Source organism: Arvicola amphibius, chromosome 10, assembly GCF_903992535.2.
Source record: "Arvicola amphibius chromosome 10, mArvAmp1.2, whole genome shotgun sequence".
NCBI lineage: Eukaryota > Metazoa > Chordata > Mammalia > Rodentia > Cricetidae > Arvicola > Arvicola amphibius.
This window is the reverse complement of record NC_052056.1, coordinates 72,234,894-72,256,058: the sequence shown is the minus strand read 5'-3', so window position 1 is coordinate 72,256,058 and position 21,165 is coordinate 72,234,894. Positions and strand designations below refer to the sequence as shown.

The 21,165-nt window shown below is 45.7% G+C and overlaps 1 protein-coding gene across 3 annotated transcripts in view; it reads left to right on the top strand.

The window, feature by feature from the left end:
• Vps8 (VPS8 subunit of CORVET complex) overlaps positions 1-21,165 on the top strand; it is a 216,731-nt gene that overhangs the window by 45,945 nt on the left and 149,621 nt on the right. For all 3 annotated transcript variants that reach the window (XM_038345871.2, XM_038345872.2, XM_038345875.1), the window contains 12 exons: positions 404-490; positions 2,936-3,003; positions 4,127-4,280; positions 4,384-4,443; positions 6,629-6,736; positions 10,400-10,480; positions 12,573-12,743; positions 17,388-17,462; positions 18,617-18,652; positions 19,633-19,723; positions 19,979-20,025; positions 20,558-20,647. In XM_038345871.2, the coding sequence (XP_038201799.1) occupies positions 404-490; positions 2,936-3,003; positions 4,127-4,280; positions 4,384-4,443; positions 6,629-6,736; positions 10,400-10,480; positions 12,573-12,743; positions 17,388-17,462; positions 18,617-18,652; positions 19,633-19,723; positions 19,979-20,025; positions 20,558-20,647 (1,068 nt within the window). The remainder of the gene's footprint in view (positions 1-403; positions 491-2,935; positions 3,004-4,126; positions 4,281-4,383; positions 4,444-6,628; positions 6,737-10,399; positions 10,481-12,572; positions 12,744-17,387; positions 17,463-18,616; positions 18,653-19,632; positions 19,724-19,978; positions 20,026-20,557; positions 20,648-21,165) is intronic.

Here is a 21,165-nt window from a genome sequence, read left to right as displayed (position 1 = left end):
TACTTTTAAAACCACTCTTCCCACCCCTGTGCTCTTGGGCAGTAGTTTGGACAGGCCGTTCTTTGTGGTGACAAGTCATGGTTTTTCTCCTTCCCTGATCTCTGCACCAGAGCTGACTTGCTGTGACATCATTTGTATGAGTGTTTAGTCAGTGCTCAACAGACTGACTTACCAGAAATGGCAAAATTGAAGTGTTAAATGGACCAGGCAGAGGGAGGGCTGGTGAAGCTGACATAAAGGCCCAGGGCTCTAATGGAGTCTCAGCTAGTAGCTGTGTTTGAACTTGATGGCTTTTTCCCTGCAATGTTTATAGACAAGGAATAGGTCATTTCATCCAAAAGGCAGGGTATGTAAGAGCAGAAAAGCAATCCATTTGTTTTTAATGTCTTTGCCTGTCTTACAGATCACCATGTGGGATTTGGCCAGCGGGAAACTTCTCAGGTCAATATCAGATGCTCACCCTCCAGGGACAGCCATCTTGCACATCAAGGTGATGACGGCTTCTCCTCCTTGTGCTAACCATCTTTGTTACCCTGCCTCTGTAGCCACATTAAACTTTTTGATAACCAGACTAAATTTATTTAATTATTAACTAAATTTATTTAACACGAAGCTGAATATGATTTGATGAACCCAGTGATACTTTCTCAAGTTCAAAGCCAGAGATGGGCTAGAGTGAAAGTAACCGGCTTCAGGTTGCACTGAAGTCTAGCAGCAAAAGGGCCGGCTTGATCTGATCCCATAGTAGGTATTTGGCAGCCGCGAAGCAGCATGCTTCTAAAAACTCATATGGAGATTTTAGACACTCTCTTCACCCTGCTCAGTTGGCCAAGATTTTATTGCCGAGGGGTGTATGGCTGCCCATTGTTGGGAAGTGCCTGAGACTCCAGGCACCAACTGTGGAAGAGCCAGGGCTTGGATTATATTTAGAAGTGAATCGTTTGGTTTATTTTCTTTCAAGTCTCTAAAGGAAAAGCATTAAGGTCGCTGTGTTGTTTTTTTTTTTTTTTCTCTCAGGCTTGAAAAGCATAAAACTGACTTAGGTAACAGGCTTCATTTATAGTTCATGTGACGCCTGCCTTTTCATGCTGGCAAGCCCATGTTCAGAAGCATAAAAGGTAAAGGACTATAGCAAGGGGATTCTAAACTCGGCTCTTCTAGATTTAATCATGTGCATACTTGGTTGCTTAGCTCTGCGGCTCTCCTATCCACACACATGCTTTTTAAAGCCCGTAGCATCTGGAGTTTATATATCTGCATCTAGGTTAGTTACGGAAAGCCTTCTGTGACAGAACGGCATTGAAGCATTTAGGGACGAAGAAACAGCCAAGATGAGCTAGGCCTTCCTCTCTCAGAGCACGAAGCTGATTTATCTCGACCTCCTTTTCTAGTGCCAGCTGCTAATGTTACTGTTGTCTGTGCATGTTTTATTTCTCTTAATAGATTAAGATCTTTGAAAGCAGAATCTATCTGTCATTTATTTTTGTGTTCTGCCCATAGTAACTGCTCAGTAAATGTTTGCCTGAAGTAGTAACTAGTCCTTTTGTAGCGGGGAAAAAGAAGAAGTTATTGGGTGAGACAATGAGAAACAGAGGAATTAAAGGCAGAGGAAAAAGAGAAGGACACGGCTGAGATTAAGATGCAGCTCCAGGAACTGTGTTGTTTGGGAATGATTTGGAGTTTGCAGACACAGGCATGAGAGAAAGGAGGTGCAGGCTTCAGTGTTACTGGGGTCTTGGACTAACATCTACTCGTCTTTGAGTAACTAACTCATTGATCTCTGATGTCATCAGCAGCAGTCCAGGCTCAGATCCTGTGTACTGGTGCATGTGTCTAATTCTCCAAACGTTCTGGACCAGTTTTTAAAGTCCATACACAAAAAGGAACAATGAAACAGAAACAGGAGTGCTCTTTCCTCTCCCGCCTGGGGACGGACGGACGTCTCATGTGCTCCCCCATGGCAGCTGCTCACCTAGGCTTTGAGAAAAAGGATGGGGACTTCTGTTGTGTGGCGGGAGGTTCAAGGGAGTGTTGTACAGTAATCTTCTCTTGTAGCACAGTTATCACTGAACAAAAGTGGCTCTTCCAGAATGATTCACTAACTTTCAGGCTTTGTGAGGCAAGACCCTGGAACTGTTATAAATGCCATCATTTCCTTTGCACCCAGCAGCGTTTGCTGTAACACACCTGAACTGGGGACTGCATCACTGTGAAAGCCATTGCTCTGAGTCTGCCAAGTTAGGTTGCAGTCACTCTACTCCGCCTTTCAAAATGGTTGGGGAGTGCAGGGCAGTGGTAGTCTGTGCCTTTAATCCAAGCCTGTCTCAAACAACAACAACAACAAATCAGGACGAGTCCTTTACTCAAGTTTATTTCCCAACGATCCCAAGGATCTTATTGTGTATGTCTTTATAAAAAGCCGTCAACTTCAGTGTATCCGCATGGTCCTGCCTACTTAATACCAAGTTACAAAACCTCAGTGTAATCACCAAGCCAGGAAATCAGGTTTTTATCTACTGAAGTTAGTTTTTTTCTTTTTTAAAAACATTATTTATTGTGTGTGTTTGTTGTGGGAGGGGCATATGGGATTCTGAGCGTGTGGACTCAGAGGACGTAATGCGAGAGTCAGGTCTCTGCTGTGAGTTCCAGGGATAGAATACATGAGAGGTCGGGCTTGGTAACAGATGCCTTTGCCCTCTGAGACACTCGGCAGCCTGCTTTGCTTTTTGAAAGATTCAGTTGTCTTAAAGGTACTGAGCTAGTGTTATTGGAAGTAAGGACAAATTTTGTACTTTTAAAGAGATGAACCAAATCTTTGTTATTTCATATACTAAGTATGTATTTTGATTTCAAAATTTATAATTTTGTCCCATGACCTATTTAACACTTTTCCTGTCTGGTTCTTTACAAGAAAATAAACTCCTTTTCTGTTTAGTTCACAGATGACCCAACTCTTGCCATCTGCAACGACAGCGGAGGCTCTGTTTTTGAGCTAACATTTAAGTAAGACACTAATGGACGCTTGTTGGGAAATGGAAAGATTAGCTGTTTAGTGGTTTGAGAGCGAACATGGAGAGGCCTGGAAAGTCCAGGTGTTTGCAGAAAGGTTCTGGCTGTGCTATAGTTACCTGGGGACCTTACAGGACACGTGGGAGGCTAGGCCTGGTTTCCATGATTCTATCTCAGGTCTGAATTGGGACTTCTAGACTTGGACTCCCCGGGAGACTTCTCTGTGGTCCCAGGTTAGAAACTATTCTGTATAGTCCACTAATTTTAGTTTCAGCTCCAAGCCCACTGGGCTATACCTGTAATGGCCAGGTACAAATGGGCTTTCTTGCCTTAGAATTGTCCTGATTTACTTGTTAAGTAGGAGTGAAAATTGTCTGTCTATCTGAAAGAATACTTGTGAAGCTGAGGTTTAAGAAGTGTCGAATACAACATATCATGTATATTTTGTTTCCATAAATTCTCAAGGTTAATGTCTGTTTGTTTCTTACGTTTTTCATAGCATCTTAGATACTAGGCACAAAGTAATTGCTGAAACAGTATGAGTCATTTGTCCAGCTAGTGTTTATTTAGCATCTCCTGTATGCAGACATTAGTCTAGACACCAGAGTTAGTTCTGAACCAGTCAGAGTCCCGACTCTTTACAGAATAGTTGGTGAGCATGGGGAGACAATGCCCTAACTTGGGTAGATGGCGTGAGGAGATACACCATTGTGCTGGCTTGCACCTGCTGTAACTCAGGGAGTCTTGGGTAGAAGGTGACATGTGATAAGAAAGCTGAGTGATCAGAGTCAGCAAATGAAAATCAGTGGAAGTGGACAGACCTCCCAACACAAGGCACACATGGGGGTGCAAAGGAGCCAGCGTGGCTGGAGTATGGCTGCCAGGGATGACAGTAGCAGGAGAGGAATGGGGGCAAGAGCCAGATCTGAGAGGGTTGAGACACGGGGAGAGAGGGGATTGATCCTACAGAGGTCCGTCAGTGGAGCGTCACTGCTAGAGGAGTGGCAGGTCTGACCTGTGCCGTGAGGAGATGCTGCTGTGGGGGACGGGGAGCTAGGATTGGCTGGCTCGTCAGACTGGAGGTTCTCACTACATTGTGGTGTCTTAACGTTTCCAGGAGAGTGATGGGAGTGAGGACATGTGAGTCGAGGTGTCTGTTCAGCGGCTCCAAGGGTGAAGTTTGCTGCATCGAGCCCCTGCATTCGAAGCCCGAGTTGAAGGATCACCCCATCACACAGTTTTCACTGTTGGCCATGGCATCTTTAACAAAGGTAGTACCGTTAGAAGACAGAACTCTAACTTTTAGAGACGTTAAACACAGTTTGAGAATTGCAAGGTAAACATTGAAAGTAACATATGTATTTTCTCCTGTAGATATTGGTCATTGGGTTGAAACCATCCCTGAAAGTGTGGATGACTTTTCCATATGGACGGGTGAGCACGGCTCTGTTCTGTTGGCAAGAGGAAGGACAAGTCAGTCGGATGGAGGGAGTGATATAGAGGGGGAATTCTGTGCAGTTTGTCCAAAAATCCAGCTATAGAAGGGAAGTGAGCTCCCAAGGGCATCGGCTTAAGAAAAGCAAGCAGGGTAAGGTGGCATTTAGGAGTGGTGCTAGGTTGTACTTTGTGTCTTTAATTTTTAAGCTTTTTTTTCATGAACAACGTATCAGCTTGTTTCTAACCTTGTCCAAGAGTCTCTTATACTGCTGTCCTTGTTCTTTGTAGTTGCGCCTGCTCTCATGCATGGTTTTCTTGGTTTCATTCACTGCTCTTTTGAGTCAGTAAGATGGGCACTGGATGTGATACTGATGGGCAAGGTGGTATATTGAATGCCTTGCCTCAGTGTCCAAGAACACTGTGTGACGGCTGTGCTGTGTGACTGTCTGTGTGACAGCTGTGCCGAGTGACAGCTGTCTGTGTGACTGTGCCCGGTGACAGCTGTGCCGAGTGACAGCCGAGCTGTGTGACAGCTGTGCCGAGTGACAGCCGTGCTGTGTGACAGCTGTGCCGAGTGACAGCCGTGCTGTGTGACATCTGTGCCGAGTGACAGCTGTGCTGAGGCAGGGTTATGCTCCCTGTCTGCGTCTCTGACACAGTGAGTGTACCCCCCTGTAAAGCCAGTATGAATTAGCAGGATGCATGCTTTCCATGGATTCTATCTCTTATATGTGTTACTTTAGAAGTTGTTATTTTTCAGGAAGTACAGATGATTTTATGGGTTTTGCATCTGTGGATTTAAGCAGTCACACATCATTATCAGAAAAGTTCAGGTCCATATTGAGCACGGACAGACATGCTTCCTTGACATTATTTTCTAAATGATGCAGTGTAGCTCCTGTTTACATAGCATTTGTGTTGACTTGCAAAGTGTTCTAGAGAGGGGAGAATGGTTATAGGTTATATGTAAACACGTAGCCACTATATGTAAGGGGTAAGCCTGGAGTAAATTCCATGTAGATATCCCTTTTTCCTTTCCTTTTGTTCTTGCTGTTGTTTGTAAGAGAGTTGGGGTCTTCTTTTGGAAGGACATTGATGAGATGCTGTTGTATTAATCACTGTTCTGTTGCTGTGAGGAGACACCAATACCAAGGCAACTTATAAAAGAAAGCATTTAATTGGGGCCTTGCTTACAGTTTTAGAGAGTGAATGAGTGACTGTCGTGGGGGGGGGTGTGGCAGATAGGCAGGCATAGTGCTGAAGCTATAGCTGAGAGCTTTGCATCTGATCCCCAAGATAGAAGCAGAGGAAGAGGGAGAGAGGGATGGGGGAGAGGGGAGAGAGAGAGAGATACGCACAGGGTCTGACGTGGGCTTTCTAAGCCCTCTCCAGCAGCACACCTCCTTCAGCAAGGCCACACCTCCTGATCCTTCCCAAACAGTTCCACCAAGTAGAGTCCAAGCATTGGAGTATGTGAGCCTGGGTGGGGTGCAGTTCTTATCTAAGCACCACAGCCACGGAGAGGGAAGATGCAGAGCATGGCTATATGGCAGCAGTGCAGACATGGCGGGAGACGGCTCCTGTTTCCTTGTGGGTGTCCTGTTGTCCTTCCAGATGGCAAGCTGGTAGAGAACATCACTAACATTTCTTAGGTTAGCTTCATTGACTCGCGGAGGTTTTTATCATGATGTTTGCATCTTTTTGAATGTTTTATTGATGTTTCATTTATGAACATTTTCAAAAAGATGTTTAAGGAATTTTAATGAAATATCAGTATTCTTTCCATCTAAATCTACTCAACTGTCTTACTGTATTGCCTGTATTACTATCTGTGCGTCTATCCATCTTTCTACCCACCAAGATATTTTAGTTTTTTTATATGGGTTTCAGAGCAAAATACAGAAGCCAGCACTTTCTGCTTTAGACATTCAACATGTATATAATTAGCTAGCATTTTGTATTTGTTTAGGTTTTGCTAGTGTAAATTCATATCCAATAAATATACAAATCTCGAGTTTTGTTGAAGTTCCCTGATGAAGGCGACAAAGTTGACCATCAACCAGACACTTCCTGTGACACTTCCCACCCAGCCCCTGCCCACTGGAAGCCGTATGGGAACCGGGGAGGGTTTTAGTAAAGTTGTCAACTATGATGAATATTTCCTGTCTCTCTTTTGACTTAGATGGACCCGTCCAGTGTTCCGCTGCTGGCCTGGCACTTTGTGGCTGTGAATAACTCTGTGAACCCCATGCTTGCCTTCTGCAGAGGAGATGTGGTTCATTTTCTCTTGGTAAGCTGCAGTGTGGTGGTCTCTGCTGTTACCCCCCACCACCCCCCCCGCCAGTTTGCTGGCAATTTAAAGTTGTGTCAAAAAAAAATCTGTGCCACTGTCATAAGTCTTTGGAGAGAGAGTGTGTGAAGCCTGTTTGATTTGTATTTAAGGCTTTTGTGTTAAAAATGGAAAAACTCTCTTGGTTCCTTCTCTTTCAGCCAATTAATAATGGTCTGTCCGTATGTGTGAACTGCACATGTATGATTACGAGCACGTCTGTAGAAATGCCGTCTGTGTGTTTATTTGTTAGAGAGCAAGTGCCGTTTGCACAGGAGCTGACGAAGGAAGCATAGAACACTCTTTCCCACATTACCAGAGAGCAGGTGAAGTGCTGAGCTGTTTGATGAGAATTCAAGTTGTTGATCAGAGCACATAGGAGGCCTGTAGCGGCCTGTGAGTGTGGACTTCAGTCCCAGAGCTAAGCATGCGTCTGTGCAGTCCGACACTGGTCATCTTCCTCAGTAAGGCAGTACACCACTGTGCACCTCATTTCTCAGATCAGAAACCTTTCAGGTCCCTGCCCCCTTCAGTGTGCTCTGTCACAGTGTCCTGTTGACTCTCTCTCTATTGTCTTGACTTTTCTTCCTTTTGACCCCGTCATGGCTGATCACTTCCCCAGTGTAAACCACATGCGTGTTTGTCCTAGACTCTGCAGGGACCTCCCGGCTGGTCTCTTCACTCATGCTGACACCTCTGTCAGTAAAGCTCTGTGCTATCTGCCGGTTGCCCCAGCTCACGATCTGTCTTCTCTGCCTCCCCGACCCTGCTCTGCATGCCAGACCTTCCCTGTCACAAAAGTGAGCACACGCAAGCCCTTGCCTAACTTTCTCCTTCACTAAGCTGACAACCGAGTCGAGAAGCTGGCTCTCCTGTTCAGCCAGCACTGGGATGACACTTGAGTGTGAAGGATGGCTGGTAAATGCTTGTAGAACCAATGTGAGGGCAGGCATGAAATTCAATATATGGGGTGGGTTTAGACCAGAGTATAGGAAACTTATGTACCAAATATGACTAGTTAACTGTTTGGGTAAATAAATTTTTAGTGGAATATAGTCATATTCATTCATATTTATTTATTTATTCATTCATTTCTTTCTTTGTGACAAATTCTCACGTAGCCCAGGCCAGTCTCAAACTCACGTTGTAGCTAAGGTTGACCTTAGACTTCAGTTTCTCCTGCCTTCTCAAGTGCTAAATAGGCATGCACCACCGTAACAGACTCACATGTTGTCTCATTGCTTTCTCACTGCAGTGGTAGAGTTAAGTAGGTCTCACAGACTATCCAGTCTACAGACATTAAAGTATTTATCGTCCAACCCTTCAGAAAAGTTTGACAGTCCTTGATGGGGCACCCTGATCTAGGTAGAATTGGCTTGGATTGGTAATGAGGAGCTGTTATAGATTCTGGGTCAATAACATGGTAAAGATGTAGTTGAAATGCAGCTTTAGGATCAGTCTGGAAGTAGCACAAATAATAGATTCTCAAAGGTAGGAGGTTGTGCGCTTGTACCGAAGCTGGTGTGTTGTGCTTAAGCAAATACATGTTTTAAAAAAAGGCAAGCTCTCATCACACAGGGTCTAGGAACCGAGAGTCGTGAACTGGAGGCCTTACATCTCTGCATGGTAGAGTCAGGGAATAGTCAGGCAAAACTCTTGTGTGACTTCAGAGTTTAGCACACTGAGTTGGGAGTGACAGTTGGGGCCTGGTGCTACACCGGGTGCTCGGTGAGCAGACAACGGGGTGAGGAGCAGATGAACATTTCAGGACAGAGAAGGTAGAAGGACTGAAATCCAAAGGGGCGCTTGTGTGTCAGCTGCCGTGTGTGTGCAGCCCAATACCTGTGATTCCCAGTGCTAGGGGACGGGTTTGTCTGGGCTCACATTCCAGAGGCTTTGGTCCTTGGGTCAGTTGACCAAGCAGATGCTCCATCTCTCAGAGATCAGGCCTCAATCTCAGCTTCCTGAGACTAAACAAGCTGTTTCTGGGGAAGAGCCACGAACAAAGGACAATCAGTCTCCATCCCCCCCCCCCCCCACCAGCAAGAATGAGGAGGTTGGGGGGCCTAAGCCATAAACAGCTCAAGATGATAACCCTGCCTAAGGACAAAGCCTGGGACTTGTCCAGGCCTGCCCAAAAAGGAAAACTGTAACTCTGATCAGCCTCTGACTAGCCCTGCCCAATTAAAACATACTAATATGATTGCTAGTTGTAGGTAAGATGAGCTAACTGCCCTAGGAACTCCCATTCTGAGGAGTCTTCAGTCCACACGCCCCTCTCAGGGTCTTCTACATCTTGCCTTTGTGTGGGGTGGTCGACCCCAGCATGCTGGAATAATAAATGCTCTTGCTGATTGTATGTGTGGATGGTGGTGTGGGACTCTTCCAGGACCCTAACATTGGGAAGGTGCTGTGTTATAGTGGCACACATAGTAGGGCAAAGGTGCCCAGTTCATGGTGGAGAGAGAGTGGGGGGAAGAGGCAGAAAGAGAGAAAGGATACATCTATAGCCACCTGACTTCCACCCAGGAAGCACTGTGTCTTGAAGTTGCTACCCCCTCCCCCCCAGTGGTATCACAAGCCAGTAACCAAGTCCTTAGCATAGGGACCATTGGTGGAGAAGTAGTTAAACCACAGCGTGTGATTTTGCTGGATGCTCACGAAAGGCAAAGGAAAAAGGGAAGGCAACAGGAAAGGTGTTTCTTGTAAAGACATGTAGAAGGGGAGGAGAAGATCCGAGGGACATCAGACAGGAGGGACAAAGCCTCTGGGGCAGTGTCAATTCTGAGGTAATACAGTGCTGGAGAATGACCAAGGAAGGCAGGCTGGAGAGATGAGCTCAGGACACAGTGGTTTGTCAGGTCCTTGTTAGACGTCTGATTGGTAGTGGGACGGGGTGGGACCTCCATGACAGAAACTGATAAAGAAGTGAGTTTCTAGGAGAGCAAAGTCGTGCCACCACAGTGCTCGGCCATGCGGGGAAGAGTGTGGTTAAATACTGTCTGTGAGAAGTAAGTTGAGGGAAATGAGCACAAAAGAAAGAAGCAGATCTGTAAGAAGAGCAACTGAGTCTGCTAGAAAGGGAGGAAGGCACTACGCAGGTGGGGTGGGGCGGGACAGAGTTCTGTGGGGAGGGCTGAAGAGAGCGCTCGGGAGTAGGTGGTGCAGGACAGATCTTCCCAGCTCTGGACACTTGGAACCTGTGGCACCCAGCTGTGTGGTGCTGCAGGTGTGAAACGAGAGGGAGTGGCATGTGGCCAGAGCTCATGCTCTCACGGGTGGGTGACACAGTGAAGCTGACACGCTTGAGGTCAGCATGCCAAGAGGTGGGACTGGAGGGGAGGAAGTGAGACTGGAAGAACGACATCTGTCTCACTACCATGGGTGCGCAGGAAACCGCGGAGGAAGGGCAGCTAGTACCTCAGGTGCCAGGCGGGCCTGGATGTCAACATTCTCATCAGGTGGAGACCATGCAGTGACTGAGGTATCTTCATTTCTATAAGAATTTCTCAGTATTTTTGGAATCTTTGTACTGAATGGAAATCATACTCTAGGTGGAGTCTAAATTTAAAGAAAATTCTTTCACGTAATGCTTGACATCTAGGCTGTCTTCGCTCTCCTCAGGTTAAGAGAGATGAGTCAGGCGCAATCCACGTCACCAAGCAGAAGCACCTTCACCTGTACTACGATCTGATCAACTTTACCGTGAGTATTATTTAAACCACGTTCCGTCCATTTTGTGCTGTTGTTCCATCCAGGAGTATTAAAGCTTGCAGGGTTTCTGCCGTTCGCCAGGCCCAGCAGGCACATGTTAACACACACTCCCAGTATGAAGTGCTGTGGTGTGGCACGCAGTCTACTCTGGTGTGATGCCAGGTCCTTGTTGCCTTTTGCTCAAACTCCTGCTGAGCACTGGCAGGGGAAGGTAGCATTTTCTCCAGTGCTTTAATACCTCAAAGGGGAGTCTGGGTTCAGAAGAGCCCAGGTCTCTCCAGAGTCATGACACTGCTTTGTGTGTGGATACATTTGCACCTGTGAGCTTCTCTTAAAGGACTTCGCTTGTGTTACCCGTTCTTTCCCTGTGCCTTAAAACTTTGCCACATTTTAACCTTACTTCTCAGTCATCAGGGTGCCTTGGTTTTAAAAAAATGAGACTTTTTTCTGTGTCAGATTTTATGTTTTCTTTTTCAGTAGTGGGTTAATTTTGAAAATAGTGTGTTTTATGATTCAGCATTTACCGTTACTCGTTTTAGCATCTAATAGCTGACGTCTGGTGAAACATGGTCTTTTATCATGAATATAGCTGGCTTTAATTAAAATGCAATGGCTCATTTATCCAGTAAAAAAGACTGAGGAAATTTTCCTTTTGATCCATGAACCTATAATTTTTTAAGAATATAGTTAGAAAGTCAGATCTTAAGATTGATGCACAAACTCAGTTGCATGTTTCAGCCAAGTCTTCCTACGTTGCTTCATTTGGCCTGGGACTCCTGCTTCAGCTTCACATAGGCCAGGGCTTTAAGAGTGTCCCGCCATGCCTGGCCCACACTGCTCCTGTAAGCTCACTCATCCTCTGTTAATTTAGAAATACAGGTTGAATATCCCGTTGTAGTTATCTTTCTACTGCTGTGACAAAGCACCATGATCAGGGCGACTTCCAGAAGAAAGCTTCCAGTTTCAGAGTCATGGCGCAGCCGCTGGGGACTTACATCTGATCTACAAGTTCCAGGCAGAGAGAAAGCTAACTGGGAATGGTGTGGAATTTTGAAACCTCAAGTGACACACCTCCTCCTGCAAGGCCACACCTCCTAATCTTTCCCAAATAGTCCCACCAGTTGGGGACCAAGCATTCAAACTTATGGACCTATGGGACCATTCTCTTTCTCACCGCCACACATCCCTGACCCGGAAATACAAAAGCCTAAGCTCTCCAGATCTAGAGCTCTGAGGACCAACATGGGAACTCCACACTTGGCATCATGGGATTGTAATTGAAATACAGTCATGCCATGCGCGTGAGTCAGGGCTCCCTAAACCCGCGAGTCTCAACTCGATGGTCAGATTCCTTTGGAGGTTGCATATCGGATATTCTTCATAGTAGATATTTACATTATGATTCCTAACAGTAGCAAAATCACAGTTTTGAAGCAACAATGAAGTACGTTTATAATTGGGGTCACCACATCATGAAGAACTGGATTAAGGGGTCACAGCAACAGGAATGTTGAGAGCCACTGCTCTTGAGGAACAGAACTGATAGAATAATAAAGGGGATTTATTAGAACGGCTTACAGGCCATGGTCCAGCTAATCCAATAATGGTGTCTGCCAGCAGAGAGCCCAAGAGTCCAGGACTTGTTCAGTCCATGATGCTGGATGTCTCAGCTGCTCCTTTTTAAAAAAATTGTGCATTATTTCTGTGCCAAGAATTGTCCTCTGATCATCTAGGTTTATGAGATTTAAGTTGCTGGTTTTTTTTTTTGCTTCACTAATAAGAAAATTTGAAATAAAATTGTTATTGTACTAAGGTTATTTGTGCCAATATGCCTTTCAAAAAAATACAACATTCTGCAATACATTTCCTAGTTAGCCCTCCCTATCCCAGCAGAGCATCATCTGACATAGTGACCTAGTGCTGTTCTCTCTGGGCCACCAGAGCTGCTCCTGCGCTAACCCTGTTGCTGTTTAAGTTACACGCACAAGGTCCTCGACGTCGTGTTCTGAGTGGCCAAGTCCCCTTTTTTGCCACGAAAGGTCTGGCCTGGTCCTTACTTTCGCTTTATGTGCTTGAATTGCAGTGGATAAACTCACGCACAGTTGTGCTTTTAGACAGCGTGGAGAAGTTGCACGTGATTGATCGGCAGACTCAGGAGGAACTGGAGACAATGGAGATCTCAGAAGTCCAGCTGGTCTATAACAGCAGCCACTTCAAGTCCCTGGCCACTGGAGGAAATGTTAGCCAGGCTCTGGTGAGTGCCGCCCTTACCCGGCATCGCTCTGCTCACTGTGGTGGCTCTGTTGTTGTTGTTGTTATAAACTACTATTTTGTTTGGAAATAGGAGTACTAAGGTTTTTCTGCTTTGGTATGTTGAAGTGGGTATGGATGTCTTGTAAGGGTTCAGGATTATGACCCCAAACAGTAATTCCTTACTTAATATCAAGGGTTAGGCTGGAGAGATGGACCAGGGATTAAGAGCACTTTTAGAGGACCTGGGTTCAATTCCCAACTCCCATTTGTCAGCCAACAGCATGTCTGTAACTCCAGTTCCAAAGAGATCTGACGCCCTCTTCTGATCACCACAGGTACTGCATGCACATGGTACAGGCTGAACACCCATGACACATAAGATAAAAATAAATCTGAAAGAAGAAAACCAAAACAAACCCAGGAGTTTTAGCTTTTATACTTCAGGGAAAAAAATTGAAACAATTTTTGTGAGACAGAATTTGTAAAGTCAAAGAGTTTAGGAATTGAGCTGGTGACAATAAGCCTAGGAGACTGAAGGGGAAAATAACTGGAGACAGGTAACCTGCAGGGCTTTGGTAGCTGTCTCAGGGTTTCTGTTGCCATGAAGAGACACCATGACCATGGCAATAAATTTTTATAAAGGAAAACATTTCATTGGGGCTGGCTTACAGTTTCAGAGGTTTAATCCAGTATTGTTGTGGCAGGAAGCGTGGCAGTGTGCAGGCAGCCATGGTGCTGGAGAAGGAACTGAGAGTTCTATATCTTGACCCAGAGCAGCAGAAGGAGACTGTGTGCTGGGTATAACGTGGGCATACAAGATCTCAAAGCCCTCTTTCACCGTGACATACTTCCTCCTACAAGGCCACGCCTCCTAATGGTGCCACTCTCTTTGGGCCAAGTGTAGGAGGAAGGCCCGCTTGTTCATCCTGCTGCCCAGTTCCCAGCCACCCTGCTAGCTTAGCCCCGAAATAACCACACAGAAACTGTATTCATTAAATTCCTGATTGGCCCATTATCTCTAGCATCTTATTGGCTAACTCTTAAATTAATTTAACCCATTTCTAGTAATCTGTGTATCACCACGTGGCAGTGGCTTACCGGCAAAGATTCAGCATGTCTGATTCTGGCAACTCCATGGTGTCTCTCTCTCTGCCTCTTCCTCCCAGCATTCTGTTTAGTTTTCCCTGCCTAGCTCTGTTCCCCTATAGCTCTGCTATAGGCCCAAAGCAGTTCCTTTATTAACCAATGAAAGCAACACATAGACCTCCTATACCAGCCAAGCATTCAAACACATGAGTCACTGGGGGTCATTCCTAGTCAAATACTGCAGAAGTATTTGGGAGATATGCCAGCAGATTGTCCAGGTGTGGTAGCTTGGGACATTAGGAGGCAGGAGGCTTGGAGAGGAAGGAAGAAGACACTTTAGGAGTCGAGCAGGAGCATAGAGGAGGAGGACCCGGCTCACATTGGTATTAGTGTTACTGTAGGAAGGCAGCTACGATAACGCCTTAAGCTACTCACTTCGGTAGTGTGTAGTTAAGCACTGGGAACTGTGATCACGTGATTTCCTAAGCCATTCATCTTTAAGCCGGGAACGAGGAGTGCCGTGAGCCATCTGTGGGAAACGTCTTATACAAAGGGTAGTATAAGGTAGTCATCTTCAGTGGTGTTGGCAGATAGTCTGTAGGTTTGCTCCAGTCTTTCTCCTGCTTTGTGACTTCAGAGCATGCACTATACGTGAAGGGTGTTCCAGCCACACAACGTACAGAACAGGTCATGCAGTGAGCGCACTAAGGCAGCAGCAGCCAGTGTCTCAAATGCAGGCATTGCTTGGGGTAGGGTGGCAGTTAGGGGCTGGAGAGATGGCTCAGTGGCTAAGAGCACTGGCTGATCTTATAGGGCACCTGGGTTTGAGTCCCAGGACCCACATGGTGTCCCCCAAACATGACACAACTGCAGTTCCAGAGGATCCAGTGTGCTCTTCTGGCCTCCTTGGACAATAGGCATGCACACAGTGCACTTACGTTCATGCAGGCAAGATGTTCGCACACACAAAAATAAATGGATCTTAAAAAGGATACTATTTGATTTTAAACTTGCACTGTTAGCCAGGATAGAGAATGGGGAATTAGATTTACTTTCCAACTTAAGATACCCCAAACAAACAAATCCCAAACAAACCTGCTACTACTACTAATTAGGAACAAAACAGACAGTTCTCTGGACTCCGGGCAGCAGTAACGACGGATGGCAAATCCTAGACCTAGCAGGAAACAAATGACATGAGCTTGTTAGTCTCTGACCTTCTGGCTTGTGGCTCACGGTAGAGGAAAACAGTAGACTTGGTGGACACTCACTGAGGAAACAGAGCTGAGGGTACAGGAAAAACAAGGTGGTTCGTGTCTGTGGACGGTGCTGGGACTCGCCTGGAGTGCTCCAATGGACAGCTGTTCAACATGTGTAAGGAAACTGCCTGAGGGCAGGGGAGGAGCCCTAGAGAGGCTGAGAGGGAATTATATGCAGGGAACCCACAGATTGTACTTCTGCTGATTTAGACCAGCTGGAATGGGCACTGGCCAGGGTCCTCAGGGCCATTGCACCTCAGTAGTTGCCCTCTAAGGAGAGAACTTGCTGGACTGGTAAACACTAACAAATGCTAAAGCCCATGAGGCGGGATCAGATGGGGTGGGAGCAACAACTCAGTGGCAGGGCATTTCCTCAGCACCTCTGAGGCCCTGGGCCCAGTACCCAGAGGCCAGGGAGCAGAACAAACAAAACACAAGAATATCAATATGGAAATTCCTGAGCACTGAAATAAAGCTCACAGTGTGTGTGCCTCGATTAGAGATTACTCCGTATCCAAAGAGGGAGAAAAGCACAACTGGAAAGGGGGAACCAGTCAAGACAGACTCAGCTCTGACCCAAGTGTTAGGGTGAGCAGACAAGGGTGCAACCATTTTTGTCCTTTTCTTTTGTATTAATTTTTAAAGTTAACATGACAATAATGGTTTCATCATGGTGTCCCGTACATAGATGCAGTTACACTCAGTTTCCACCCCCTCCCCCGTCTCCAGCTGTTTTCCTTGCTTTCATGTTACATGTTGTCCTTCCCTCTGTTCTCCACCTGCCTTAAGATCTCTTCCTGTCCTCTCAGACTCTCCTTTTTAGTTTTGTGACTTAGGAGCACGAACACACACACACACACACACACACACACACACACACACACACACACATTTTAAATTTAGGTTCTGCATATGAGAGAAACCATGTGATTCTGATCCCATTGAGTCTGGCTTAGCTGACTTAGTGTAATGATTTCCATTTGCACCCATTTTCCTGCAGATGCCATGGTTTCATTTTCCTTTATCACTACATAAAATCTCCTCATGTCTGAACCGTGCTTCCCCACCCGTCTGTTGGAGGACACCTAGGCGGTTTGTGTTCCTGCCTCTTGTCAGTACTGTGACAGCAGACGTGGCTGTGCAGGTCTCAGTGTTGTGTATGTATTCGTATAGCCATAATCCAAGTCTCCATAAAGTCGAGTGAAGACAAGACACCAAGTGGTGAGCACTCCAGTGCTGGAGATGAAGGTGGAGCTGCTGCAGGAGACTGACAGGGTTGGGACCGTAGAGTGAAAGATAACCCTGATGTGGTGAGAGAAACCAAGGCGAGAGCTGGAGAAACCTGAGGCCAGGACTAGGGCATGCAGAACAGTGAGGACACAGTGCTGGCTTCAGCCAGAGCAGGCCAGTCATGCAGATCACCAGACATCAACAGCATGAGCAGCTGCCCTGCTGCTCCCCAGGGAACACAGCTGTGCATGAGGTGTGTCCTAAAGGGGCTAGGAACTGTCTCTGTTTCAGTACGCTGTCTGTCACTCTCCCCGAGGACTAGCTTCCATAGTACCGGAAGGTGCTACCCAAACTGCTAAAGGAGGAAAGCGTTCAGTGACCCTCCCCGCTGTGACCCCTGAACCACAACAGTGGCCAGCAGGACAAGATACCCCTAAAAATACAGCTGTGGCCCTCATGTGGGTAACAACCAACAGCTGTCTGACCCAAGACCCATTCGGCGAAAGGGAATCATTCCTGGTACTGAAAATCTAGTCTCCACCTGTGGCTAGTGAAGCGCACATTGCTGAGGAGAGCCTGCCACTGCCACTTCCTACGCCACGTTCCTGATGCCCATAGAGGCGTAGCTATCACCGGGAAGTAGCAGGTCGCTATAGTTTGCGGTGCAGTTACTAGTTAGCTTGTTTCCTTCTTTTCGCACATGTTCTGAGAAAGGAAAAGGCTCTGTATGGACGTGAGGAATGACTTCTCCAACTGTCTTTTCATTACTTCCACTCGCAATCAAACAGCAGTTTCTTTTCTTACTTATAGGTTAAAACTGTATTGACCTAAAGTGTCTCTGCATTCAGCATGGTTGAACATTTTTTAAAATTTATTATTTGTGTGTGTGTGTGTGGAGATCGGAGGGCAGCTCTATGGAATCAGGCTGCTTCTTCCGCCCCTTCATGGGTGTCATGTCATCGGGCCTGTGCAGGCGTGTTACTCTGCTGAGCCTCTCACAGGCCCTGTGAGTGACGTTCTCAGTGGAACTTCCAGTATGTGTAATTTTACCTTGTTTGTGTGTTTGACAGGCTTTGGTTGGAGAGAAGGCTTGCTATCAATCCATCAGCAGCTATGGTGGTCAGATCTTCTATCTGGGGACAAAGGTAAGATCTTCTCATGCTGCTTTGTGTGTCATCAGGATAGCTGAGGAAGGAAGGAGGTGGCTCGGAAGGACAGTGCATTGCAAAGTGAATTCTGACCAGGGTCAGTCCAAATCCTACAGTAGTTATATAGCCAAAGACTTAGTTATTTAACATTTACCTTTTCATTTCAGATCTAATTTTACTTTTGTGCAGGTGCTAATAGGACACTTATTTTCTTCCTTTGGGGATATGCTTTTATTGACTTCCTCAACATCTGTTTTAGTGTCAAGTGTTTAGTTTCTTTTTTTTAAAATAGAATTCTTATGTCTTGCATTGATCAACATATGCATTGCAAAGCGATTATCATAATAAGCTAATAACATATCCATCACCTTGTTTAGTTATCATTTGTGTGGGGATGGGGATGCTTAAGGTCAGCTTCCTTAGTAAACTTAAGGTAGTGGTATCTAGTTCCTTTTCCTGCTGCTGTGAGGACAAGAGCAGTGTAAGGGAGAAAGGGCTGATTTGGCTCACAGTTCATGGTACTTGTCATGGCGTGGGGTCAGGGCAGCTGGAGCTTGCAGCAACTGGCCATGCTGTGTTCATAATCAGAGGGAGTGGGCAGTGGCTGCACGCTGCAGCTCGGTTCCTTTCCTCTTTTATATAGTCCAGGATCCCATGCGCAGTTAGGATGGGCCTTCCCACATCATTTAATGTAATCAAGAGAGTCTCCTATAGGCCTGTTCAGAGGCCCATCTCTCGTGGTGACAGTCGATACTAGATACCACAGGCAGGCGGGACCTAATTATGTTATTTGTTGATAATTAAAATGCTCCTTAACGTACATCAACTTAAGATACGTTGAAGTGCATTGAGGTGTTTGACTTAGAATAATTGATGTTAGGGCAGTTTATTTTTCAACATAAAATGGACAGTTTTCTTCATTGTTAAAATTCAAGCAGAATATTGCCAAGTTGGTACAAGAAGTGCGCATAGATGGTTTGTGTTTCCCTTGAGTGTTTGTTTTTTAACTCTGCAGTGCGGGTACTAGAGGACCCGCTAGTAAATTCCAGGGTATTTTTCCATCTGAGACGGGAAATGAGATGTGTGGCTGCAACAGATGTGTCTGCAAGTGAATCTGCTAACGGTCGTCTTCGTTTCTTTACTGTTTCTAGTCTGTGTATGTGATGATGCTGAGGAGCTGGAGGGAGGTGAGTTCACAGGGGTCTCTGTGCGGAAACCGAAGTAGCGGCAGCTTCATGTTTCTGTTGACTTTGTAGATGATAATCTGGACTTTTTAATATCAGAAGAATACATAGAAGCCATTTTGCTGTTAGGCATTTGATATGCTGAAACTGATGCTATCAGAATTGGGTTCTTCACAGCTGTGACTGCTCTGCAGTCAGAACCCAGCACGAGGAAGAATGCTTTATTCACTGCTGAGAGCTAGCCGGGCATAGCTCTGTCTGTGAAGTGAATCTTCATTTACAAGCGATAATCTGTTGTCTTAAGTTGTTAAAACGAAGAAGTGTAAAAAATAATTGAGTTTGAGTTTATCCAAGATAACAGTGGCTTCATCAAGAGTTTACTCCCATTTGAAATAGTCTAGAGACAGGCAGGCTGTAGCTAGAATGGGAGCTCCTTCGTCAGAAAATGCTATCCCACAAAACCATCCTTGCGTTGGAACTCTGGTCTCAAGCTCACTTTATCATCCACAATAGTCACTAGAGGCTCCAACTATTATAAGACCAGCCGTGCCTTTTAAAGATAATATACATTTAGAAACACCAGACAACTCTTCCATTTGTTGACCAAAGTTTAGTTGCATTGCCCCCAAAATATACAAGGGAATCTTAGAAATTACGTTCAGGTGTATTGCTATCTCTAGTGAACTCAGAGCTTGTTATTAAGTAGGGGGCAAGTGCCTACTGTGCTATGCAATCAGCCGTCCCTCTGAGGTAGTCCCGTTGTTCCATTTCTGTGTGGCTCTCCTGTTACCTGTCATACAAGCCTGTACAGTGCCCAGTGCTTTACAAAGAGCTTTGCTTCGCCAGGGTCTTTGGCCGACATGTGTAATGCTATGCTGAAGTACTCTTCATTCTTGAGCAGCTGTTCTGTAAGGGTAGAACTGGAATTCCAATTGGCCGTCGGTCCACTAAAACGGTCCGGCATGTCTCCTTTACTCATTTAGAGAATGGATCATCTCCTGAAGCAGGATTGTCTTACAGAAGCCTTGGCTCTTGCGTGGTCTTTTCATGAAGGAAAGGCAAAAGCAGTCGTGGGTAAGTAAGTAAATAAATGCTGTGGGCTTGGAAGTGTCATTGTAAAGAGTCTTACTATGAGACAAATGGGAAGCCCACTGATAAGGTATTAGTCTAGTGGATCTCAGATAGTTCGATTATCCAGGACTTTGATATTAGGGCTGTTTTAATTGAACGTGTTGTTAGTGTGGTTTGTGGAGGGAAGACCAGAACCCAGGTTCCCTTGTGGAGCTGAGCACTAATTTTTGTTTTCTGTTGGGCTTTGTTTCTCTGAAGGACTCTCGGGGGATGTCAGTAAAAGGAAGGCTGTGGTCGCAGATCGGGTAAGCATCTCAGCACTGTCTTCAACAGGGCGCAGTGCAGATTTGCTTTTCATATTTGCGTATATCTTTGGGGATAATCAAGCAAATGGCTGTACCCGAGGAGAGACGTGGGCCAGGCTCTAAATCCCACGTGTGATCTGCAGTGCTGTGTCAGGTCTTACCACTGCCCTCCCCCAAGCTGGTAAATCAGCATAACAGTCGGGAGAGCACCAAGGAGAAGGGACACTGGGGGATCCAGACTCACGAATGGTTTGTCCATTCTCTGCAGGGAGGATTACTGAGGCACTCAACTCCCGGTTTTCATTTCCTGAGCAATATAATACCACTGAGGTCTGGAACATACATTTCTTAGGAAAGATTAGCAAATTAATGCTAGCCCTTCATCTGAGAGCATTAGGGAATAAAGCCACCGAAATCCCAACTGTGTTTCTAATACAATGATAAAGCATAATTCAGTCTTAACCATGCATGTTAAATGTTGAACAAATGTACCGTACCCTTTGATTCTGATACAAAGCTATTTTTCCTACAGATGGTAGAGATCCTGTTCCATTATGCAGATCGGGCTCTGAAAAAGTGCCCAGACCAGGGGAAAATCCAGGTGATGGAGCAGCACTTCCAGGTATGCCCGCCGGCCAGCTGCCGCTGCTCTCACGCATCCCCTCGGCCTAGCAGACCTGGCCTCCAGGTTTTGGCCCTTAAGCATCCTTTAGCGTTGAGAGCCTAGTTTCAGCGTTTGCAGGGAAATCGTACAAGACTAAATTTTGAAGAAGTGTCTGGTAGGTGGGAAGAGACAGTGAACTGAACTGCTGCTCGCTGCTGTGTGAAGGGACACACCTGTGACTTGACACCTTACTGTGGCTGCCATTGCTGACGGCTCATATTTATATTAACTAGGGTTGTTATGGAGGGAATGGGCTGCTATGGTTTAAATTTAGTTCCCAAACACCTGTGACTCAAGATATACATATAAAATAAAAATATCCATGTATATTCTAGTCCATAAAATATGCTAATGAAAGATGTTTAGATTACCTTAGAACTTAATGAAAATGCAAGCCGAGGAACAGCTTAAAGATATGCATATGTATTATGTTGGTTTTCCTATTTGCAGTGATCTCCAGTTATATTTGTTTTAAG